This window comes from Balaenoptera ricei, chromosome X, assembly GCF_028023285.1.
Source record: "Balaenoptera ricei isolate mBalRic1 chromosome X, mBalRic1.hap2, whole genome shotgun sequence".
Lineage (NCBI taxonomy): Eukaryota > Metazoa > Chordata > Mammalia > Artiodactyla > Balaenopteridae > Balaenoptera > Balaenoptera ricei.
Genome location: NC_082660.1, coordinates 96,354,862 through 96,381,344, shown reverse-complemented (window position 1 = coordinate 96,381,344; position 26,483 = coordinate 96,354,862). Strand labels below are relative to the sequence as shown.

General features: G+C 37.1%; 2 protein-coding genes across 3 annotated transcripts in view; both read right to left on the bottom strand.

Annotated features, from left to right (window-relative positions):
* RNF128 (ring finger protein 128) overlaps positions 1 to 881 on the bottom strand; it is a 101,820-nt gene extending 100,939 nt beyond the window's left edge. The window contains exon 1 of the mRNA XM_059910062.1: positions 204 to 881. Coding sequence (XP_059766045.1) covers positions 204 to 609 — 406 coding nt within the window. The 5' untranslated portion in view covers positions 610 to 881. The remainder of the gene's footprint in view (positions 1 to 203) is intronic.
* A 9,173-nt stretch (positions 882 to 10,054) lies between these two features.
* The window catches only part of RADX (RPA1 related single stranded DNA binding protein, X-linked), a 62,703-nt gene continuing 46,274 nt past the window's right edge, over positions 10,055 to 26,483 (bottom strand). For both annotated transcript variants that reach the window (XM_059910340.1, XM_059910341.1), the window contains exons 12-14: positions 25,090 to 25,380; positions 17,692 to 17,859; positions 10,055 to 10,237 (exon numbers count right to left, since the gene is read on the bottom strand). In XM_059910340.1, coding sequence (XP_059766323.1) covers positions 10,107 to 10,237; positions 17,692 to 17,859; positions 25,090 to 25,380 — 590 coding nt within the window. In that variant the 3' untranslated portion in view covers positions 10,055 to 10,106. The remainder of the gene's footprint in view (positions 10,238 to 17,691; positions 17,860 to 25,089; positions 25,381 to 26,483) is intronic.

Below are 26,483 nucleotides of genomic sequence, written 5' to 3'. Positions count from 1 at the left end.
TCATGAATTGCTTTTGACCTTGGAACAAATTAATTGCCAATATTAAGTAATAGTAAAGTAATTCAGAGTAGTGCCAGGCAAGAAAATTTAAAATACACTTGTTTTACAACCTCATTGCCAGACCCTAGAGTCACTGTAGATGGAAATACCATGTTAAGATAAACAAAGACATTAACCCTCTTTGGGAATCAGTTCTTACTTACCAAAATTTGCCATCTGTATCGTCTGGTTGCCAGTGTCTGGAACATTGTAAATCACAACAGCATCAGCATTTCTTCTGCCTGCTGCTTGAATTTTTTCTGAAAATGTACAATTACCTCTTTCTATCAGTGCAATCCAGGGCTTCTTAGTATTAGTAAACTCAGTGTTGTAGTCACAAGCTTGGTAGTTACTGTTCTTAGGAATGCCCACCACCCCCATAGCATTAGCCACCGGTGAGGCTAATCCGTAAACACCACATTCACATGTCTCTGTTGAAGTGTAGTTGCTGGTTTCATTGTAATAAGCCACAGTCACATAGGCATTCATTGAAAAAGGCGCTGTGATTTTAAATAAAAAGGTAAAAATTACCAGCAGCTGAGAACAACTGGACTTATTCTCCTGGTTCATTGCTCATTCATTTGAGCATAAAATTTAAGATGTCTGCTGATATTTCCAACTATCAGTCACCATTTGTCCACTCAGGTCCCCACTAAGCAGAAGTTTGAAATTTCAGCTGCAAGTAGGTAACTGATCTCACCTCTAGCAATGTAAGCTCTGAATACATCAGCTCTATTTCACTTTACTTAGCTACATTCCGTTTTGCCTGCCCCTCCTCCAACTGTACACACATGTAACCCTTAACCAGGCTACCTTAGCAATAAATAACACCATCAACTTTATTCTACATGTCAACTTATCAGGATTGGATGACTTCCTTCACTGACATTTTTTTCTTCTTACTGTTCCAGCTAATGAACTTTCATAAACATGGAGTGGATTGGAATGAGGAACTGGACTCTTGGGATTACCATGTGACAAAACGAAAGTCACCCCTCTCAGATCATCTGAAACACCAAACTGGTTTTCCAAGTCCTGCTGAAATAATGCTATCAACCAGTTCAGCCGGAAGTAAGTTAAGAGCCATCATTTGAATTGCTACGGCATTGGTAGAATTGATTTCACAGCCTTTTTTTCTCTTATTTCTTTGTGGAATTTTTCTTAACAGGCTCCCCAAGGAACATCTTCTGCTACCTTAGTTTATTCATTGAAAAGGAAACATATTCCAGTCGCTAGAGATCCTTTCAAGTACAAGGCCTTGCCCATGGTGGGCACTCAAATATCTTGATGCATTCCATTAATTTTTATGTCCCATGTGTTATACTCTAACAAAAGACTGTTCAAGGTTTATCTTTTTTTTTTAACATCTTTATTGGAGTATAATTGCTTTACAATGGTGTGTTAGTTTCTGTTTTATAACAAAGTGAATCAGTTACACATATACATATGTCTCCATATCTCTTCCCTCTTGCGTCTCCCTCCCTCCCACCCTCCCTATCCCACCCCTCTAGGTGGTCACAAAGCACCGAGCTGATCTCCCTGTGCTATGCGGCTGCTTCCCACTAGCTATCTATTTTACGTTTGGTAGTGTATATATGTCCATGCCACTCTCTCACTTTGTCCCAGCTTACCCTTCCCCCTCCCCATATCCTCAAGCCCATTCTCTAGTAGGTTTGTGTCTTTATTCCCATCTTGCCCCTAGGTTCTTCATGACCTTTTTTTTTTTTCTTAGATTCCATATATATGTGTTAGCATACGGTATTTGTTCTTCTCTTTCTGACTTACTTCACTCCATATGACAGACTCTAGGTCCATCCACCTCACTACAAATAACTCAATTTTGTTTCTTTTTATGGCTGAGTAATATTCCATTGTATATACGTGCCACATCTTCTTTATCCATTCCTCTGTCGATGGACACTTAGGTTGCTTCCATGTCCTGGCTACTGTAAATAGAGCTGCAATGAACATTGTGGTACATGACTCTTTTTGAATTATGGTTCTCTCAGGGTATATGCCCAGTAGTGGGATTGCTGGGTCGTATGGTATTTCTATTTGTAGTTTTTTAAGGAACCTCCATACTGTTCTCCATAGTGGCTGTATCAATTTACATTCCCACCAACAGTGCAAGAGTGTTCCCTTTTCTCCACACCCTCTCCAGCATTTATTGTTTCTAGATTTTTTGATGATGGCCATTCTGACTGGTGTGAGATGATATCTCATTGTAGTTTTGATTTGCATTTCTCTAATGATTAATGATGTTGAGCAGCTCTGTTTTTAATCAGGAGTACACTGGATACTAGCAGCACTTGGGCATACATTGCTATGGGCTCAGCTGGTCTGGGTAAATCCGCTGGGAAAGGGAGATTGCAGTGTGGGCCAAGGGCTAGTGAAGGAGTAGATGAATGGACAACAAGACAAACAGAGATATCAGGAGTCTGACTGGGCCAAGAGTCAGCAAACTACACAAATAGGCAACAGGCTGTCAGAGAAGCAGAAAGACACCAGGTCAAATGGAAGGCAGACACAATGGTAGCCTGAAGTCCAAGGAAAATAGTCTGAAATAAGGAATACCACTAGAGTCAAGGGGACAGGACAACAGAAAATAGGAAACATTGTTGAAGGACATGATCAATAAAGCTATTTCCCCCCCACCACTTCTTGTCCGTTCTTGGGCATCTGAGGTATTAGCGTTGGAGTGAACCCTGAAAGTGGGAACCAACAGTTAACAGCAGAGGAGAGTTCACGGAATCTGCAGTAGAACCTGATGGATAAATCCCAGCAGATGCACAATAGAAATATGAACCTTTTTATCCTGTTACAGCTGCTGATTACTCATATCTCCCTCACAGTACCTGGTATTAGTAACAACTTACACACAGTAATCACTTAATAATTATTCATGAAAAGTTTAAAGGTCTTGTGTATTAGCTTATGGTCTATTTCAGAGTAAACGCAAATAGTTTATTATTTTGCTATTAGCACTATCGCCGACGTTTAAACTCATAATAAAGACTGTATTCACTAGATAAAGAAAACTATCAAACTGAAAACAGAAGTGTTTGTTATTGTCAAAATGATTAGTCTGCTAATTGCTAATAGACATCTGTGATAAATTCAACATCAGCATTCAACAGGCAATTCATTAGTAAAGTTGTAGAAATTTGAGTTAACCTTCTCTACCAGTTATTAAATTGCTTCTAAAGGAACATCATTATATGCTTTTAAAATGACAACTTTACGTAACACTTTGTGGCAGCACTGGTGAACTTTGCTAAACTATTTTAAATCACTCTGAAGGTTGAAGTGCATGACTTTGTATGGTAACCAGCATTATATACCTTGTATGTAAGTGCTTTTATGTTTCCTTGTATGGCTTTCAGAGAGTCATAACTTACAAAGATAATTTTAGATTGTTTTAAAATTTTTACAGTTAAGTAAAATTAGCCCTAGAACGATAAATACCCATCAGTGCAATTTTCCAGTTAAGTCTTAAGGTCATTTGCTGGGGGGGATGAGTGGTCTAGTACTTATTCAGTGTTTTTAAAATTTTGTCTGTGGAATACCTACATTAGACTCACTTGGAAGTTTATTGAAAGTGAAGATTCCTGGGTCCTACTACCAGTCAGCCTGAATCAAAATTGGAGGAATATATATAGGAATTCACATTTTAAATAGCTCTCCAGGTAATTCTTACACACTTTACAATTTAAGAACTTTAGATCGTACAAGTTGTACATGATGAATAGTACGGGATCTAGTTGTAGTTTTTTGTTTGTTTGTTTGTTTTTTTATTTATTTTTGGCTGCGTTGGGTCTTCATTGCTGCGCACGGGCTTTCTCTAGTTGAGGTGAGCGGGGGCTACTCTTCATGGCGATGTGCGAGCTTCTCATTGTGGTAGCTTCTCTTGTTGCGGAGCGTGGGCTCTAGGCACTTGGGCTTCAGTAGTTGTGGCGCGTGGGCTCAGTAGTTGTGGCTCACGGGCTCTAGAGTGCAGGCTCAGTAGTTGTGGCGCACGGGCTTAGTTGCTCTGCGGCATGTGGGATCTTCCCGGACCAGGGCTTGAACCCGTGTCCCCTGCAATTGGCAGGCGGGTTCTTAACCACTGCACCACCAGGGAAGTCCTAGTTGTAGTTTTGACAGATTAGCTGCTGTCATTTTATTTCAACCTCATCGTGCTTCAACTTCCAATCTATAAAGGTCTGATGTTTTATTTGTACTTTAGGTGGTTCTCTGAACATTTTTGAAGTTATCTTAAAAACCAAAAGGTTGTGCAAGTGCTGACACTGCAACAACTAGTGTTATATCCTCAGGAAAATAATAACCTCTCCTGGACTTTTTCTTCTTTTACACAATGAAAGAGGTTGGGTTAAAATTTATCTATCAAGTCTTTTCCGGATCTGCCATGCTAGAACTCTATGAAAATGAAAGTTGTTTCAAAGCTATCAATTTTTAATTTTTCCTTATCAGAACAATTGAAGAGGAAGCTGCATCGAGAGCAGATGAAACTATAGCACCTAGATAGGAGGTAAGTTCAAAGTACTGGGTGAAGCTTGATCTCTAATAAAACTAACAAGTGCTTGAAACAGGACTATATACCAGTGGTTTTCAAACTTGTCTGCACATTAGAATCATCTGGGGGAGATGTTGACTCTCTTGACGCCCAGGCTACACTAAAATCAGAAACCTGGGGTGGGGGTGGCACGTAGGCATAGTAATTTTTAAAAATTAATTAATTAATTAATTAATTAATTTATTTTTGGCTGCGTTGGGTCTTCGTTGCTGCGCGTGGACTTTCTTTTTTTAGTTGCGGTGAGTGGAGTCTACTCTTCATTGCCGTGCGCGGGCCTCTCATTGCGGTGGCCTCTCTCGTCGCGGAGCACCGTCTCTAGGCGTGCGGGCTCTAGAGCGCAGGCTCAGTAGTTGTGGCGCACAGGCCTAGCTGCTCTGCAGCATGTGGAATCTTCCTGAACTAGGGCTCGAACTCGTGTCCCCTGCATTGGCAGGCGGACTCCTAACCACTGCACCACCAGGGAAGCCCAGGCATAGTAATTTTTAAAACTCCCCAGGTGATACCAATATGAAGCCAAGTTTGAGAACCACTGCTATGTTTCAAACATTTAATACTACTGGACTTTTTCAACTACTTGTACCTTAATAAATATTAAGTATCTTAGCAAAGGTACACAATATTAATTAAGGCATAGAGAAGTGAATCACTCATCTCTTAAGCAAGGAACATTTCAATTTTTTCCATATGATTGAATAACAGCTATGGCAAACCTACCATTTAAAGATGAGGAGGACTTCCCTGGTGGCGCAGTGGTTAAGAATCTGCCTGCCAATGTAGGGGACACGAGTTTGAGCCCTGGTCCGGGAAGATCCCATGTGCCATGGGGCAGCTAAACCCGGGCACCACAACTACTGAGCCTGCGCTCTAGAGCCCGCGAGCCACAACTACTGAGCCTGTGTGCCACAACTACTGAAGCCTGTGTGCCTAGAGCCCGTGCTCCGCAACAAGAGAAGCCACCGCAATAAGAAGCCCGCGCGCCGCAACGAAGAGTAGCCCCTGCTCGCCTCAACTTGAGAAAGCCTGCACGTGCAGCAACAAAGACCCAACGCAGCCAAAAATAAATAAATAAATAAATTTATTAAAAATAAATAAAAAATAAAGATGAGGAAGTACAGGGCTGTGTTTCTAATAGAATACAGGTACCCCTTGATTATTCATAGCAAACTTCCAATTCTGCCTTGGGTGACTATGACTTGGTGTATGTTCAAAAGAAATTAATTTTAATATTAGCCCAAGCCAAATAAAAGAAATAGTCACAAGGCCATATCCAGCTACAAAGGAAGCAAGGAAAAGTATTCTTTATTCTAGGTAGCCATGTGCTTAGCTAAAAATGGAGAGAACTACTACTATAGGATAGGTATTAGGGTACAGCTAGCAGTCTCTGCTAACCTTCTTATAATCCATTCTCCTTCCAGGAGACAGTGACCACTCTAAAACATGAATCGAATCAAGGCATATCACTGGCCACAAACCACTTAATGGCTTCCTAGTGCTCTGAAGATACATACTAAAATCCTTACCATGGACTATAAGGCTCTGTGTAATTTGCAAGAGCCTTTGCCTGTCTGTTTGTCTCGTCTTGTATCCTACTTTCTGCACTCCAGCCATATCAGTTCTCATTCAAGTTCTCGAGCACACCTTGTGCTGCAAGGCCTTTTCACCTCAAGTTCACTTCCTCAGGAAAAACTTTCCCAATGCCCCCCCGCCAGCTTCCTTTGTGAAATTTATCTTATTTATTTGTGCAATTATTTGAATGTCTTTCTCCTCCACAACACTGTAAGCTTTATGACAGTAGGGGCCATGTCTGTTTTTGCTTGTATTGTATTGTGTTCCTAGTGCCAACCCAGTGCTTGCCATAGAGTGGGCATTCAAATACCTTGGATATATGCTGCAATAACTGGGCTCATTATTTTATGAGCCCCAGGATTTAGAGAAGTTTATCTCACAGTAATCTACTAGCTGAAAATTTATTATTATTCAAACGTTTCACTTTGTGCTCAAATTAGAGTTTAAAGAAACAGACATTGGAGTTATAAGCCCAACCTTAAAATTCAACTGCCTTGACAATTTTACATTAAATCATTTAGTCTTTTTCTGTTTCAGTTTCCTATCTACAAAACAGATATTAAAAACCTTGTTAGGGGCAACTCCTAGATCTTAAGCGACTAGAAGTCACATGCAATAATCTCAGAATAGCATCAGAAGTACTCAAATTTAAAACAAAAGGTTACTTGATTTTCAATGAAAATGTGCATATGATTAAAAACAGCTAAAATATTTCAGATTTCTGTTTTGAAAAAAATACATATATGTATCAATCACTGAAAAGGCAACAAATTAGGAAGAACATCAGCAATAAAAATAACTGGGATTTAAATATTTCAATTTTTTTTGTTATAATGAGCTGCTATAATTGATAATGGTCTAATCATAACTTTAAAATGTTCTTCACAGAAAACCACATTTTCATGACACACATGATAATAACACAAAGACATTTTCACAGTTCTAATAACTATATTAACATACCAAAAGAATCATACAACTGGATGGGACCATTATTTTGCAAATTTTACAAATAAGAAAACTAAGGCCAAGCAGTTTAAGTGGCTTTCCTTAAAGTTCCACAGGGATTTAGGGACAGACCTGTGGCTAGCTTTAAATCTGTTTTTTCAAAATCTACTTTTTATTTCTTTAGTATAAAGGAAAGCAAAAACTTAGGGCTAGAAGTGGTATCAACATAACAGTGTAAGAATGAGGGATAATATTTAGTGGGTGGTGTGACCTAGACCAAGTTTTTATCTAATGTTTCCATTTTGGAGATGTGACACTAATGTAACATGACTTGACTCAAATATAATCTCAAATAACTGAAATCTGCAGATAATCCCCAAATCTAGTTTTACGTATTCATTTTAACCCTTTTCCCTAAAATTTCCTTACTAAAAACAACTGAAATAACAACTGAAATAAGCTGTACTAAGTAATACATATTTCACCTCCCATCAATTTACCTGCAAATTCATGGGTAGCAATGCTTAAAAAAAAAAAGGAACTGTACCTGAAAAGGTAACTAGTAAAATAGCAACCAGCTCAATTATAAACCATATAAATGACTTCAGAATAATAGAATTGGTTATAATCTATAGTCCATGTTGGCAGAAGGTGTCTAGCTAAAAACATCAAATATTATTAGTGTCACCAAATAAGGGTTTCAAATTTTTTAAAAGTCCTTGTCTTAATATGAATAAAATTAATGCAGGATAATTCCAACAAAGAAATAAAAGTGGCAGGATAAACATGTACTCAGATTCTTTTTTTAATAGTTTACCAAAGGATTTCAATGTGTAGATCTCATGTACCATCTAAAATTAGAAACTTCAGTGAAAGATTGTGGTCTTGTGGTAGACTATGTAATATTTCATAACTTACTGACTGATTTGTTAATATAAAAGTGACACCACAGTAGTATATTTGTGTTGCTTTGGAAAGAATCAACACATACTGTCACTTGAAGATAAGGTCTTCTGATGTAGTTTGCTATTTTTCTTAGGAAACTGCCACAGTAGCTATCCAATTTTGCCATAAACTGGAAATGTGGACACAGATGTTTACCTCCAAATTTGGATAGAAACATTACTATAATATAAAACAAATTGCCATGGAAGTTGTTTTTAAAGATCCTAAATCTTAATAATGAGTTCATATTTCTCATTCAATATAAGGACAAAAATTACACCTGTTAAAGTGCGTAGTTTTGCAATCTCGGCCTGAGGTTTTTTAGTCAATAGCCATTTAAGTATTAACTTTTTCCCTTCTCCAACTTTTATGAGGCACTAAAACTGAATTGTCTGTTAAAGTTTATAATAGCTTAATACGAAAGCCCAGATTCTGTTTGATAAACAACAGTTTTCAACCCATATGGAAGAATCATATTGGCTCATTTAGCAAGCACGTGTAGGTCTAACATAGGCCAAAAATATGAAGGAAAAACATCAAATACATTCAAAGTGAGATAGGTTTTAACTTCTTTAATAATACACTCAAAAATTTTTTTTTTGTCTTTTTTTTTTTTTTAATTTACTTATTTATCTTTGGCTGTGTTGGGCCTTCACTTCCGTGCGAGAGCCCTCTCTAGCCGTGGCGAGCGGGGACCCCTCTTCATCGCGGTGTGCGGGCCTCTCACTGTCGCGGCCTCTCTTGTTGCGGAGCACAGGCTCCAGACGCGCAGGCTCAGTAGTTGTGGCTCACGGGCCTAGCCGCTCCGTGGCATGTGGGATCTTCCCAGACCAGGGCTTGAACCCGTGTCCCCTGCATTGGCAGGCGGATTCTCAACCACTGCGCCACCAGGGAAGCCCCCACTCAAAATTTTAACATGAGAAGGATTCCCTATTTTAATTAATGTTTAAACACAATTTTAAAGAACAAAAGATTGAACACATTTATGAAAAAACTGTAGCATCTGTCTTTAGGTTCATGATGCCCAACACATTTAAAATGTATAGCATATGAAATTACAGAACCACAGGGCTAGAAGGAAGCCTACAAGTTAATAGCTTAACCACAATCGAATTCATCTTGAAACAGTACTTTTTAACTCAAGTGATGGTCATTTTGGCTCATCTAACTAACCACGTAGATGTCAATCACAGAATCTTGCACATGTGGAATGGCCATTTACAGTTAAAATGAAGTAAGATAGACAACCAGAATAAAATCAATTCCCTTAGCTACTCTTTTATACTTTCAATATGAGCATTTAAAATGTTAATTTGAGATAAATTTTCACTATTTAAACTCACATTACATGTACCAAAATTACAAATGAACATAGCAAGAATACAGACATACTGTAGCCTCTGGCTTTAAGACCACACACTGGTCAAAACATTTAGAAATTCAAAGGATATAAAGTCACATTAGGGAGTAGAAAACCTTAAAACAATTTAATTTAGCATGCTCTTTGTACAGCTGACCAAACTAAAGACCAAGGCAAATGGAACATAACAATCCATGTGTGCTTTTGAAAATGATAGAAACTACCTTGGTTTTGAGAAATTCAGGTTGACCACTTTAGGAGAATTTAATCCTCAAATCAGCAATTCAAAATTTCCCATTATAGCCGAATAAAAATGGAAGGATGTTAAATGTCCATGAAAAGTTACTCTTAAGTTGGGATGCCTTATGCTGAGGCTTTAGGATAAAAGTATACTTCACAAATAGAACAGTGAACACAAATTATCACAAGTCAAGATAACAGTCATATAGAAAGAAGTAAGATGAATTTTCCTGATACACACAAATTGTTTCAATGACCTTTCCAAAGAATGAATTTAAAATGAAGTGTGTTAGCTCCAAATACAAGATGAACATAAAACCACTTAACTTGTAATATTCTTTCTGAGAAACAGTTACTGAAATTACCAACAAAATGACAGAATATCTTTAAAACAATGCCCTCTTTATAACCTTTAATAATTTCATTTGCCAATTTTTAAGAAGTTTTATCTGGTCTATAAATTTTGTGTAAATAGACTTCTGTTTTATTTTTACCTAAATTACAGATATCCAAGATACCGACGATATGCACTTTATCCAGTTCAGCTGCTGCTTTTATAATATCACCTAAAAGTAAAAAGCAGATGGTAAGTATTGTAAAATAGTTAAATATTTACTTGGATTTAGTATCACATAAGCTGATTTTTTTCTTTTTTTCTTTCTATCTATTTATTTATTTATTTATTTATTTATTTATTTATTTATTTATGGCTGTGTTGGGTCTTTGTTTCTGCGCGAGGGCTTTCTCTAGTTGCGGCAAGTGGGGGCCACTCTTCATCGCGGTGCGCGGGCCTCTCACTATCGCGGCCTCTCTTGTTGCGGAGCACAGGCTCCAGTCACGCAGGCTCAGCAATTGTGGCTCATGGGCCTAGTTGCTCCGCGGCATGTGGGATCTTCCCAGGCCAGGGCTCGAACCCGTGTCCCCTGCACTGGCAGGCAGATTCTCAACCACTGTGCCACCAGGGAAGCCCCTGATTTTTTTTCTTATAATTAACAGTGTCTCTCATCTTCTCCCTCTTCCCGCCAATTCATCACACACATTCATCAAAGTTATAATATAGTAATTTCTGCCAATAACAGTGAATACATCAAACAGATGCTACCAAAAATGTCAAGATACAGGCTGGTACTCCAAAGCCTTATTTATTTGTTTATTTATTTATTTATTTAGTGAAGCAAAGTAAATCTACATATTTTCAAGGTCATTTAGGTGCCAAGTAAACAACTTCTTACTACCCTTCAATGAAATACAAAGATAAATTTTTCTATTTTGAAATTCAATCATCAATTATTTGCAAAACTTACAAGACATAAAGCAAAATAAAAAAAAGAAGCTTCTTTTAAAGTATGTTTCCTTTTAAGTGGCTTTATTAACTAACACTTAGCTTTGGATATTCTTAAGAAGCTTTATCAAGAATGGATCGGGTGAGTGACATTGATGAAAATGGCAGAGTATGGAATTTCAGGGCTCTGTTCCTCCACTAAAGCAACTTATAAGCTGGCAAAAAACTCTCAGATCAACTTTTCCAGAACTCTGGAATCTAGACAAAAACTTAACAACTTGGTGAAAGATTAATGAGGAAAGAAGCTGTTGCACTGTGGTAAGAGTGTGCTGTGGTGTTTTAAATTGCCTGCCTACTCCCCAGATCAGTAGCAGCCATGAAGATGGCAGCTCGTACTCTTGGTGCAGGTTGCTAGCACCAGAGGGAGCTACGCAGACCTTATTCTCAAAGATGTGGTTGTGTATTTTGACCTGTCAGGCAGCTCCCTCAAGGTCAGATGCAAGAGCTTGCTTGTGTTTCACCCAATTTGGAGCATCCCATGACTAGGGTAGCTTTCCCAAAGGCTTTTGTTGAAAGCATATAAAGGCAAAAGCATTTGTCAGAGCAGATAGGGCAGGGTATAAAGTTGGGACAAGCAATAGACAGACCAAAAAGCCTGGGGAGGAAGGGGCTGGGGAAAGAGATACGTGGGGGAATATGGGCTTTTAAGAGCTCCTGTGTATTCCAAGGAATCAAGAAGGCCACATGTATGCCCAGTGCTGGATGCATGTTCAGAAAAGGCCTGAGAAAACTCTCATTGTTCACCTCTGGCTGATCATCAGTCTCTGTAGAGCAGGAAGTGAGGGCTAAGACAGAGTCATAAACATCTTGGCTAAGCACTGAAGGAGTGCCACAACACAGAGCCAATCTGCAAAAAGTGAGAAAGTAATGTTTTTCTTTTCTTCTTCTTCTTCTTGGCTAAAATGGTATTTAAGGAATCTCTTTCAAAACACTAACTGACCACTACCAAGCTACTGTATCACAGACTTCAGTGGTTACACATGACAAAGACCTCATTTTAAACATGAGAAAACTAAAACATTTAGAGGTTAAGTAACTTAAGCAAAGTCACAGGGTGACTCTAATACAGACAGTGTGGCATCAAGGCATGGGCTCTTAACCTTTTGTGCTAGAGCTACATCTCTACAAAATTGTGACCAAGGGCCAGTAGTGGATCTAGATTTTGTGGAGCTTGAAAGGTATACTATTTGGGGGCCCTCTTTATGAAAGAAAAAACAAAATACAACAACACACACACACACACAAAAAACCCCAGAAGGGCTGTGGAAGGGATTTACACAAGTGAGAGCTCCTCAAGCTTAGGCTTCATCAGCTGCACAGGACAGTCACATCTGCTAGGCATGTCACAAAATCTGATGAATGATTTAAAATTGTGCAAGTTCACTAAAGCACAATGAATATAATAACAACTGCTGGTACTATATGATTTTCTTCTTCTTTGAGTGGGATGGACTTTAATCCAGATGCTTTGGAAAGATTTCAAGATCTTCAGATTTGATGCTAACAGCAGAAACCCAAACCTTAATAATTCTAATTGTCATCATATCATTCTACAAATAATGACTTACGTAGTACCTGCAACATAACGTATAAGTAAGCCTTCTGTTTAGGTAACTCTGCCTACTTGTGTAAATGACAACCTCTCTGCGCCTCAATCTGCTCATCTAGTACCTATATCATAGGCTGTTGTGAGGATTAAATGCATGTAAAAGCATTTAGAATGGTAGCTGACACATAGTAAGCTCTTAATTAAATGCCAGCAACCATCATTTTCTACTTAAGAAAACCTAGTATTAAATTACAATGTTATTATTTACATTACAAAGGAATTGTTTTAAAAGGATTATAGATTTTACCTATAAAATGAGCTTCTCTACATGTCAATTTAAAATGTTGGAATTACTAAAATTGTACATTTTTAGGAACATCACATATGCAGAAGGTGAGTGTGACAAAGGCAATGCTGTGTGTTTGCCACTCCATTTCCTCTTCATGGTCACATGGGAGACAAAGTGTCCTGGCCTCCCTTGTAGTTAGCTTGGGATCATGTAAATAAGTTCTGGCAAATGAGAATGTGAGCGGAAATGATGTGGCAGTTTGGGTCCAACAAAATTAAAAGTCAGTGTCTCCTTCATCTCTTTCTTCCTCTGCCTAGACAACCCTAGAAGCCATTTGTTCCTGTTGGAGGTGCAACAGGATGGAAGCATGCTGGATTCCTGAATCACTGCTGGGGAGAAAGCTAATAACTGATTGCATCAGACTTGACTTGAGCAAGAAATAAATTTTTACTGTATTAAGTCACTGAGACTTTGGAATTGCTTTGTACTGCAGCACAGTCTAACCTATCTTGTAATATAGTGTGGTATTCCTGCCTCTGAAAATAATATCGGAAACCCTGATTATCCAGAGAATAATAAAATTATTTCTTACATGTGTTAAAACCTTTCCATATCATGTTATGCTTCTGAAATGTTTATCAATGGAAACAATGCTTTCAAAGAGGTGGGATATATATATGTGTGTATATGTGCATATATATATATATATATATATATCTCCTTGTACTTCATAGTTAAATATAATACCAATTACAACACCATAACAGTAAGTATTATTAAATAAATGATTTGGGAACTATGGCTAATCCCTTGGAAAAACATTAAGCTGGATCCTTATCTCATTCTCTATACCAAAATAAATTCCAAATGGATTAAAATTTTAAATTATAAAAATGAAGCCATATTATCAAAAGCAAAAAATCCCCCAAACAACCCAATTCAAAAATGGGCAAAGGACTTAAGTCGACATTTCTCCAAAGAAGATATGCAAATAGCCAACAAGCTCATGAAAAGATGCTCAATATCATTTGTAATTAGGGAAATGCAAGTCAGAACCACAATGAGATACTGCTTTAGGATGGCTGTTATCAACAAACAAACAGAAAATAACGTGTTGGCGAGGATGTGGAGAAATTGGGATCCTCATGCGTTGCTGGTGAAAATGTAAAATGATGCAGCTGCTGTGGAAAATGGTTTGGTTGTTCCTCAAAAAGTTAAATATAGAACTACCATATGACTCAGCAATTCCACTCCTAGGGATATTCTTAAAACAATTGAAAGCAGGGACTTCTTAAACAGGTACTTGAATACCAATACTCACAGCAGAACTATTCATAACAGCCAAGAAATGGAAACAACCCAAATGTCCATCAGCAGATGAATGGATAAACAAAATGTGGTACATACATTCAACAGAATATTATTCAGTCATAAAAAGAAATGAAATTCTGATATATATTACAACATGGATGGATCTTGAGGATATTATACTAAGTGAATAAGCCAGACACAAAAGGACAAAACTGCATTGCTTCACTTATATGAGATACCTAGAATAGGCAAATTCATAGGGACGGAAAGTAAAATAAGAGGTTACCAGGAGCTAGGGAGAGGGGGGAATGGGGAGTTATTGTTTAACAGGTATAGAGTTTCTGTTTTCGGATGATGAAAATGTTCTGAAAATGGGTAACGATGATGGTTGCACAACATTGTAAATGTACTTAGTGTAAGTGTACTGAATTGTACAATTAAAAATGGTTAAAGTGGTAAATTTTATGTTATGTATATTTTACCACAGTACAAATTATATATGAGTAAAAAAACAAAGCTATAAAAGTATCAGAAAAACACACAGTGAATTAAAAAAAAATCTTGGACTGAGTGATGCCTTTTTGAGTATGACATAAAACCAGCCACCATAGAAATGAAAGATTGATATATTTGAGTACATAAAAATAAAATTACTTAAAATATCAAGATTCCCACTGAATAAATGTCAAACTGGTAAAAGTACTGCAACACACAATAAAGGGTAAATTTCTTCAATATGCAAAGAGAACTTACAAATTAATAAGAAAAAGAATGCTCATGGAAAAATGGAAAAAATAAAGCTAGCATAGAAAGTTCATAGAAAGAAAAAATATAAATGGCCAATAAACATAGGAAGATATTCAAGCTTAGAATAATTAAGATATGCAAATGAAGATAATGATATAATACTTTTTTGCCTATCGTCTGCCAAAGATTAACAAGACTGATAACACCTAGTATTTCTAAGGGTGCGAGTAAAGTGGCACTCTTTCTTTTGGTTAAAGTGTAACTTGTTATAACCTTTTTGAAGGACATTTTGACAATATCTACCAAAATTTTAAATGCATATATCTTTTGAGTCAGTGACATCTAAGAATTCATCTTACAGATGTGTAAGTGCACAAAGATTATATTATATACATACACACAGATAGATATACTCATTGCAGTACTGTTTGCTAATATCAAAAACATTTGGAAACAATCTAAATGTCCATCATTAGGGGACTGATTAAGTAAATACAGGTATATCTACACAGTGGAATATTTATAGTTACTAAAATGAAAAAGGTAGCTCTCTCTATACTAATATGAAAGTTATTCAAAACACAGTGTTAAAAGGAAAAAGTAGGTTATGAGACCATGTTTACTATAATTCCATTTGTGTGTACTTAAGAGAGAGGGAGAGTGTATGTGTATGCGTGTGTGAGAGACAGAATATACTGTTATATGCAAAAATAATTTCTTAAAGGATTCAGAGAATACTGGTTACCTCCAGAGAGTGGGTGAGCGGGTTGGCAGAAGGGGATAGACCTTCAAAGGCAGGGAGGGGAACTTTCACTTTTACCCTGTGCCTTTTGGTATTGTTTGAATTTTTAAATTGTGAACATGTATAGCTTTTATAATAAAAAAGAAACTAGTTCATAAAAATGTTTAAAAGATGATACCAATGTTATACTATAAACCACTGCATTACATTATTCTGTATATTTTTATCTTTCAGTTTGTAATTATGGAGGGAATAGAAATGTTTTGAATCAGACTGATCTGGGTTTAGATCCTAGCTGTTACCCATGCTGGTGAGTCTCTCTGATTTTCAGTCTAATCATCTATAAATAGGGGATAATAATGTTTACCTTGAAAGTCTCTTGTTAGGATTAGTTGTAACTTATGTAAAATGCCCAGGCACAATGCTTTGCACAGAGCTAAACGGACACTATCATTATGTCATGAAAAATACGGTATTCCATGTTCAAAACAATTCACCTTGCTTTTGATTACATCACTTTTCTCTTCTAGTGATTCTTGCCCTTCATGTCCCAAATACTAACTGCTTTGGCAGAATGGTACCAGGTATTTTCACTTGACCATGTTAGTGACTGCTGGAAGACTACTGGCACTAGCAACTAGTAGATACCTGAGGATTTTGCCTTGATTTTTTATATCAATAATAACATACACATATAGCAGAAGAAACGTGACAGAAGTGGATACTGCATGAAGCAAGAACATGAGTGCACAAATATTTAAAGTACATAGTAGGGCCCTAATTACGAAATCCGGGTTACTGTAAGTCTAAGGAGCTGAAATGTAAGAAGTAATACTGCAAGTTAACTAATATACCATCTTTAAAATGGACTGTGGAAAAATAAAAAACCTCATCTCTTACAAAATTAGATACTCAAGTTCAGTTTGCGGTAACCATTACTGCCAAAAGTTACTTCATCATCAGGTACAGCTCATAAGACTTGTTTAAAAACAACACCCACTCAAGGGTTTCATCAGCTTAGAAAGATCCACCACAAAAATCCCAAGATAATAAAGGCTTTCTTTAAAGCTTTTTTAAGTGTAATATTCTTATAAGCTCAGTGAAAATGGCTAGAAACTTTACCACATGCTTAGGAAACAGAAATGACAACAGAAAGTGAATAGGATAATTATAATTGGACACATAATTTTACTGGTATATAGAAATGATTTAAAGTTCAGGATATTATGTAGTAGCCTAAACAATTAGTCGGTTGAAGGGTTTCACTACTGGGATTACGTACACTCCTAGCAGTCCTGAAGAAATTTATTGCATAGCACTTGAATAACTGAACATTTATAAGAGAAAACAACTGTACTGTACTATACTATGGAGGTATTGAGATTTCAGGCAAATGTAAGGTGAAAGGCCTGAATTAAAAGGAGAGAAGAGTAGAAGTTGCACCGCTCCATGTGCATACCACTTAGGTCTAATGAATACTTACATTTAAAAATGTATTATAGGGCTTCCCTGGTGGCGCAGTGGTTGGGAATCTGCCTGCCAATGCAGGGGACACGGGTTCGAGCCCTGGTCTGGGAAGATCCCACATGCCGCGGAGCAACTAGGCCCGTGAGCCACAACTACTGAGCCTGCGTGTCTGGAGCCTGTGCTCCGCAACAAGAGAGGCCGCGATGGTGAGGGGCCCGCGCACCGCGATGAAGAGTGGCCCCCGCTCGCCGCAACTGGAGAGAGCCCTCGCACAGAAACGAAGACCCAACACAGCCATAAATAAATAAATAAATAAATAAATAAATTTAAAAATATGTATTATAAGAGAACATTCTTAATGCCTGCCTGGAATAGAAACCATTAATCTATCCAATTTTATTTAAAAAAATATTCTCATTTATTAAGTCTTTGGGTACTTTTACCTAATAACTCTTTAAACTATACCAAATGTTAAGGCTAGAACTATTTATACAATAACATCTTAAGGTTAGGACTGTTTGCAATATTAATTAATTTTATTTTCTGAGTGAAAAGATCCTGAGATTGTCTTACCTGTAAGTGCTCTTGGACCTTGCAATTTGTCATTGCCAGTTAATTCCTTTGGAAACACACAGCTGTAATTCATGCAGGTTAATAATGTGCCTATTTGAGATGTTCGGACATCTTCCGGAGAATACTCGGGGAGGAATGCAACACTGATTGCTATATCATGATTCAGACCTGTTAAAGAAAAATCACACTTTATTAAAAGTGCAGTGGGTTAGTACATGGTGCTAACGTGGCCAGATTTGCTGGTTTGATCCGCACATGTGCCAAATAGCTTCAAAACTGTAAAAAAAAAAAAAACTTTCAAAACTAGGAACTAAACCCTTTCCTGTGCAAACATTTATGAATACATGCTATTGGTTGAAAGAGGAGACACTTTGGAGCAATCTATCTCCACCGCTGGAAATAACAATCCCAAATCTTTTAATATTGACAGAAGGCTTAAATTTCAATATCCAGAGGATAGCCTGGTCACATAAATGAAGACATGTAGGGTGTTTTCTTCATCATTCATGACAGGTGCCATTACAGGATAGGAGAATTCAGAGGTAACTACTGGTTCACTTACTGCCATTTGGACTTCAGGATATAAGACTCAAGCAAGGCCAGGGATGGTAGTAACAAGGTTCCATTTGTCCTCAAATATACAAGAAAAACTTTAATCACTCACCATTAGGGCTAGAAAAGGTTGCAGTATGGGGAAACAACCAACATGAATCCTGACCTGTGTCTGTTATCTCTTTATGCGGGTCAATGTCAACTAGGGTGGATAAAAAAAGACTTCCTAGAGGCAAGGGTTTGAGCTGGGTATTAAAGGATGAGTAACATTTAAATAGACAGAGAGAAGGGTATTTCAGGCAGGACAGGGAGAAGCCAGAAGTAAAGACCAGAGTTAAGGAGACCATCTTGGCTGGAGCAAGGGTAAACGCACAGAGCACATCTTGAAAACTCTGAATTCCACCCAGTCACCCAAACCAGAAACCTAGAAGTTATCCTTAACTCCTCCCTTTCATTCTTCCCTGATATTTTAGTCAGCAAGTCCCGTAGATTCTGTATCTCTCCTATTCAGCCCTATAGCAATGCTGAAGTATGGAGTAGGAGCAAATGATAAGTAAACAAGTCCTTCCAGCTAAGCTGTAAACTGATCCAGAAATGCAAGTCCGTTCTTTGTTTTTTATGGGCAAATGACACTAAGTTCCATAGCTTTAACTTAACAAACAACTAAGGGCTACTTAAAGCTTTTTAAGGATTACTAAAATCTGGTATTCATAAACTAAAATAGTCATGCCATCTAGAATTTACTGTGGATTCCAATTCAGTATTATAAGTATAGCTACCTCAGAACTCTTAGCAATGCTGCAAAACTCATGTCAATGTGCACACGATGGCATCCCATTTCCTTGATTCTAATACCAAATCTAACTCTAAGACATACCATCAATTTAGTAACAGTTTTTTAATGAAAAAGGAAACACTGCATTAATGTACCCATTGACCATAAGATGCATTCCAACTTGCAAATGTAAAAAAAAAAAAAGTATGCTTTAGAATTGAGAAAATATCAGAAGTTGGAAATCCTGATATTTTCAGGAAGATAGCTTCATTATCAGTGTGTCACTGATACTATTATGAGTTGCTTTCTAAATTACAGAATGCTGTGAGTTTAGCTTCAACATTATTGGTAAAATTCATCATGAGTTGTTTGGTTAAAACTAGAGTTCAGAGTGCAAATGTATAAGTAAACACGCCTAGGGCCTCTGTACTTGATGTTCCTGTACATAGAATGTTCTTTCCCCAGATAAACACACGGCTTGCTCCTTCACCTCCATCAGGTGTCTGGTGAAATGTTATTTTCTCAGGGAGACCTCCCTTGACAACTCTATTTAAAATTTAGCCCCTTCCTACAACAGCACTCTCCAACCCTTTTCTTCTAGCACTTATCACCATCTCATTTTACCATAGGCTCTGTTATCTGTTGCATTAACACATGTAACCTCAGCCCCCAGAACAGTGCTGGGCATGCCTTAGGTGCTCAGTAAATATTTGTTAAATTGAGCAAAAGAATGTATATGTGTGTATTTTTAACCTATAATTTTCAAATATTAGACTTCAGGACATTTGTGCATTGTGTTCAAATATGAATTCATCCATATTCCCAACAGCAAAAGAGATGAACACAAACATCCTCCCCACAATGTACATGTATAATGCACTTCAATGGTGACTTACTGTTTATGTGTTACTTAAATAACTTACAACATACTAACTAGGTAAACGTGATAATATATGTGGACTATATTAAAAATTAGAGGAAGATATAAAATCAAACAAGCTCATATTCCTCTTTTGTAAAGTGTATTGTATGCAATTTATATACCTTCCTCTCAAATTCTTTGTTATCACTGAATTTCTTTTCCAATGAAAAGTGTGTGTGTTTGTGTGTGTGTGTTGCAGAGGAGGGCAATTTGTAATCCCAGCACCTAGCTAAGGGTACTTGGCATATACCATATTTCATGGAATCTAAGATACCATTGATTTTTAAGATGATCATTATTTTATATACCACTAAGAAAGAAAAATGCTACCAACTAAACAAAGGCATGACATTGATTATAAGATCCATATCAATTTTCAAAGATGTTAAAATATGGGGGAAAAAAAGTGTGTCTTACACTGATGAAATCTGATAGTAGCTACTTAAGGTTTAAGGATTAAATTACTTTTATTATGCAATGGAATAAGGGACAGAATTAAGGGGTGGCAACAGTAACCAGCTCTGGAACCCATATACTCCAGTGTGCTGCTCCATTCAAGATACAAGAATGGGAAGCACGCCAGTGGGATAGAATATCCTAAGGATATAGCCAGTTAGGGAACCAAGAGTGAGGGAACCCAGTGCTATTCAGTTAATGGTTCAAGTAGTCTTCAGTACGGAAGGAGGCATACTTCAGGGGTACAAATAATTGGTCCTGAGCTTGCAGCCCAGTACCAAGGAGGGCAGGAATTATGTTGGCCTGCTTGGTTGCTTTAATAGGAGAAAAAAAGCAAGGTAAGTAAAGCCTTATGATTTCCATGTAACTATAGCATATTACATTACTTTGATGTTACAATTAATGCTATTAAAAATTTTAAATTATCATTTAAATGCATTTTGCAGAAAAGGAAAAGAACAAACCATATAAAAAATTTTTGACAAAAAATCTTTTGACAAAAAGTCTAGAAAATACTGTCTTGACAGCTCTCCTTAAATTATACCTATTGTTACTGGGGTTTGTATCTCTTGATTTCCAAGAGATAAACAGATGGCTTTCAGAGGTTTACTAAAGACTGGCTGAATATTTTCCTTATTGTCTAAGTCAAATGCAAATTGAAGAGGGAACTCTTAAGCTTTAACCGACTCATAGCATTTCATGGGTAACTAAATTAGTGTTGGCAGAGTCAATGATATACTAATACCATCTATGAGTCCAATAAAGCTTTTGAAAAATACCTTCTTATATTTAAAGTGAGAAATAATTCTTAAAATTGACCAATAGATTAAAAATTTTGTACCTGGGCTAAAGGCATTGAAAATTTAGTCTGTTACTCCATCCCAGTATCTTCTCTTTGAAGTGTGTTATTACATAAGAGGCAATGGGCTGAGATTTTAGCACTTATTAATACTATCTACTTATTTGAGTCAAGTGAGATGGCATAGCAAGAATTTTAACACGAGAATTGGTACTTCTGAGATGGGTTTCTGATATTGCCACAGTACCCAGTTGGTTGTTGGGAGCCATTAGAATTGTGGGAGGTAAGATCACAAATTCCGTTCAATATTTTCAATAATAATTCACCCTAGACCAGTCAGAGCTAATGACCAAGTAACAGGGTTATGGTCTGAATAACCTTTCTGGCTCCCAGAATAAGACACTTCAAAATTACTGGGTCCTCCAGAGATCAGCAAGATACAGCAGAGGGACAATAAACCACTAGAAGGTAGTATCAGTGTAGGCTGGACAAACTTCATGTTGGAAGAACTTTAAAAATCATACAGACTTATCTGCCTTGATTGGTTTAATCAGTTTTATTTAAAAACAGGACTCTAGAAGAGGGGTTAGCAAACTATGAGTTGGTGGGGGGGAGGGTCAAATATAGCCTCTACCTGGTTTTGTACAACCCATGAGCTAGGAAACTTTTTTTCATTTTAAATGGTTGAAAAAAAATCTAAAGAAGAATATTTTGTGATATGTGAAAATTACATGCAACTCAGATTTAAGGGTCTAAAAATAAAGTTTTATTCAAACATAGCCATGCACATTCATTTACACATTGTCTATGGCTGCTTTCACACTAAAATAGCAGAGCAATGAGATATCACCTCACACCTGTCAGGATGGCTATCATCAAAAAGAACACAAATAACAAATGTCAGCAAGAATGTGGAGAAAAGGGGACCCTTGCATACTGATGGTGGGAATGTAAATTGGTGCAGCCACTGTGGAAAACATTATGGCAGTTTCTCAAAAAAGTAAAAATAGAACTACCGGATGACCCAGCAATTCTACTTCTGGGTACATACCTGAAAAAAACAAAAACACTAATTTGAAAAGATACATGCACCCCAATGTTCATAGCACCATTATTTATAATTGCCAAGATGTGGAAGCAACATAAGTGACCATCAACAGATGAATGGATAAAGAAGATGTGGTATACGTGTACAATGGGATACTACTCAGCCATAAAAAAGAATGAAATTTTGCCATTTGCAGCAACATGGATGGACTTGGAGGGCATTATGCTAAGTGAAATAAGTCAGATAGAGAAAGACAAATACTATATGATATCACTTACATGTGGAATCTAAAGAAATACAACAAACTAGTGAGTATAACAAAAAAGAAGCAGACTCACAGATATAGAGAACTAGTTGTTATCAGCAGGGAGAGGGAAGGGGGAGGGACAGTATAGGGGTAGGGGATTAGGACATGATTTTTAATCATGGCCTGGCTTTTACCTTGCTAGGGGGTTACGACTAGAAGATATCCAGGCTTCTTTTACCTTTAAAATTAAGTACCTCATCAGGAACAATCCTTTTTCTCCCTTCCTGCCAGAAAGCTCACAGAAAATTACTACCGAATGGTAATAATTTGTTATTTACAGGCACCTAGTAATACCTACTTTTTCTGTATCCTTTTAAATGCTCTGTTTTGTTTTATCCATACATGGCATATTTTTCACTGTCTTTTATCCCTGTAAATCCACTTATGTCTTTGAAAAATGGTAGGATATAAAACAGCCCAATTCTAACATGGATTACAGCTGGTTGGGCAGAATGACAAATTTGTCTTCTTTATATCTGATTCTTGCTTTTAGGTGATGCATAGTAAAGCTACAAAGGTTCACAATACTTATAAGACAGCTGAGATGTTTAGAGGATCAGTGATGTTGAAAAGAAGAGAAGTATTCAATTTCTGTGATTCCAGATGAACTCATGGTTTTCATGGTTACTTTTTGTGATGTACGAAAAATCGCCACTATAATTTTTTTTCCTAGATATAAAACTAACATTTATAAGTTACCCAAAGATACCAAGCAATGCAGTCTAGGAAAAAGAAGCATTTGAAACTTAGGTCTGAGAAGGTCTAACAGAGTCAGTGGGAATTTATATTTTTCATAGATTATATACATATACACAATCACATGTATGTACATATTTATGTGTGAGGAGGTAGGGAAGAAGGAGTGGGAGAGAGTAAAGGGGAAACAGGAATCTTGATAAAGAGCAAGGTAATTCACTTCAGTACTGTAGGTGTAAAACTTTATGAAATGCATCTTCTTTCAGGCATTTAATTAACTTACCAATGGCACTTCATCATTCTTTCATTTTAAGGTAACAAGATCTTCCTTTCAAGTACAAATTAAAAACCTAGAGAGTAGCTCATTTTGGTTAAGATTTTATTTTATAATTAATTTTTGTGTACATTTTTCATTCATGAGAAACAAACTTTAAAAATAAACGTAAGGGGGCTTCCCTGGTGGTGCAGTGGTTGAGAGTCTGCCTGCTAATGCAGGGGACACGGGTTCGAGCCCTGGTCTGGGAAGGTCCCATATGCCGCGGAGCAACTGGGCCCGTGAGCCACAACTACTGAGCCTGTGCGTCTGGAGCCTGTGCTCCGCAACAAGAGAGGCCGCGATGGTGAGAGGCCTGCGCACCGCGATGAAGAGTGGCCCCCGCTTGCTGCAACTGAGGAAAGCCCTCGCACAGAAACGAAGACCCAACACAGCCATAAATAATAAAAATATAATAGAAAAAAAATTAAAAGGGGTTAAGAAAGCAGAAATTAGAGAACAAGAACATACTGGCAAAATTAAAAAAAAAAGAAGAGCAAGATGGTAGACTTAAACTTAACTAAATAAATATTTATAAAAAAATAAAAAATAAAAAAAATAAACGTAAGTTGGGCTTCCCTGGTGACACAGTGGTTGAGAATCTGCCTGCCAATGCAGGGGACATGGGTTTGATCCCTGGTCCGGGAAGATCCCACATGCCGTGGAGCAACTAAGCCCGTGCACCACAACTACTGAGCCTGCGCTCTAGAGCCCGTGAGCCACAACTACTGAGCCCGTGGGCCACAACTACTGAAGCCCGCGTGCCCTAGAGCCCGTGCTCCACAACAAGAGAAGCCACTACAATGAGAAGCCTCTGCACTGCAGGGAAGAGTAGCCCCCACTCGCCGCGATTAGAGAAAGCCCGCGTGCAGCAACAAAGACCCAACGCAGCCAAAATAAATAAATAAATAAAAATAAATAAACATAAGTTTAAAAATGTGTTGACTTTAAATTTTTATAAGTTCTATAGCTACTTGTCAGTTTAGAACCTGAGAAAATCAGTTTATTGTCCCTTGTCAGACAAGATAGTTTTTTGAATAGCTTCCTTCTGTTCAACCTAAGTTACTTGAGCATTTTATTTTCTTCACAGGCTAAACAGACGTCTGTTCATAGGATTTTCTCTCAATTAGTATGCCTTTCTCTTTAACCTACATTTTACCCTTCAGTGGTTCAGATGCACTGAGAAAGAAGCAGAGAATATGAGCAAGAAAATGGTGGCTAAAGAAGAAGAGAATCAGTTTTAGAGGTAGTAGGAGAGTCAGAGCTAAGGAAAGTTCCCTTGGTTCCCATTCTTCTCTCCCCAGTACTTTCCAAGGACTTGCCAATATTTAAAAGCCCACAATTAAAGCTTAATGTATTCCAGAATTAGTGCTCCATTCCTTTGGTTTGAGCCAAACAGGAGTTCTCCTTGGGCTTAACTTTTTTGGTGGTGGGGAGGTGGAGCGCTTAATTTTTTAAAGCAAAATAGTATCATCTATATTTAAATTATGTCAAATTAACAATATTCAAAGAGAAGAACAGGTGACTTACCTAAGATGGTTACTTCAAAATGTCCAAGGACTAGGGCACTCTTAAACTCATAAAGTTTTGGGGGCCTTCCTTCTTGTGGTATGTATTTTGCAGGCTGAGAATTATACTGCTCAGTAAGAAAATTTCTGTGTTCTAAAACAAATCTCCGTGGAATACTTTCAGGATAAATACAGCCGTATTGTAGGTGATCTATTAAGCCGAACTTTTTCTCTCTCCACATCTGACTTTCCCATTTATCACTTATAGTTTTTCTGGCTTTCCCTTTGCTACCAGTGCTTGTGCTTTCTCGACCTGTTAAAGAAGCGAGATGAACATAATTGAGACCTATAAACTAACCCAATCAGGTAAATCACTACAAAAGAGCACAGATTAATGAGAAATAGCTTAATTAACTTTAAAAATCAACCACCTACAAAATGTAAACTGAATGTCCAAAAGGTAACTCTTATTAAAGTGAGGAAAGAACTAGAATTCACCTTCAAAATAAACTTTTACTCCAAAATATTAAAAAGTAATATTGTTTTTTCTGTTGCTGGAATTAACGAGATTTGTAATTATCTTCTTTATACTTTTTCTATATTTCCTAAATGCTCTTAAATAAACAAACATTCCTTTTATATTCAGTGACAAATTCAAGTTAAGTAAAATTCATGAGAATAATAACCTTTAGAGACTGGACCACCACTCACTATTGGTGGAATTTAAGCTTAAAATAAAATTTTGTTAATCTTTGCTAAAAGTATCCTGAACACACACAAAATACAGTCTATTTCTTGAATATAACTCTCTTTCAAAAGGACCGTTGATATGATATTCCTTTCAGATATAAATAACATATGGAAAACAAAGAGGGAACTAAATTGAAATGAAAGACCACTTCAACTCTTAACTGTTCTCTATCATCAAGTCAGTTTATCATTTATGTACAATTTATCTAACATATTTAGTTTCTAAGGCAGAATATAATTTCCCTCTTACACATTATGACATTTATCCATTCATTCAATTCACTCAGCAAATAATTATTGAGCACCTATTATGTACCAAATACTGCACTAAGGAATTTGGTAAAATAATATTTTAATTAAATAATACACCCTGGGAACTGAAGACATAGAGAAGAATCAGAAAAAAAATGGATGTTGGAACTTCTCACACTGTCAGTTCTGCTAGCTAAGGCAAGCTGACAGCAACTCTGTTCCAGAGTTTAGCAAGGTTGCTGAATTGCTTCCTTGTAGGCTGCCTATGCCTTGGCATTTATTATTTTCCTAGCATAAAAAACCTTGCTGAGACAGAAGGGTGTTTCAACAGCAACGTTTCAGTGTGGTTAATATATCACTTCTGTTTTTGAACTTTATTCCATATCCCCAGACTACTTTCTTGGTTTCTTAAAC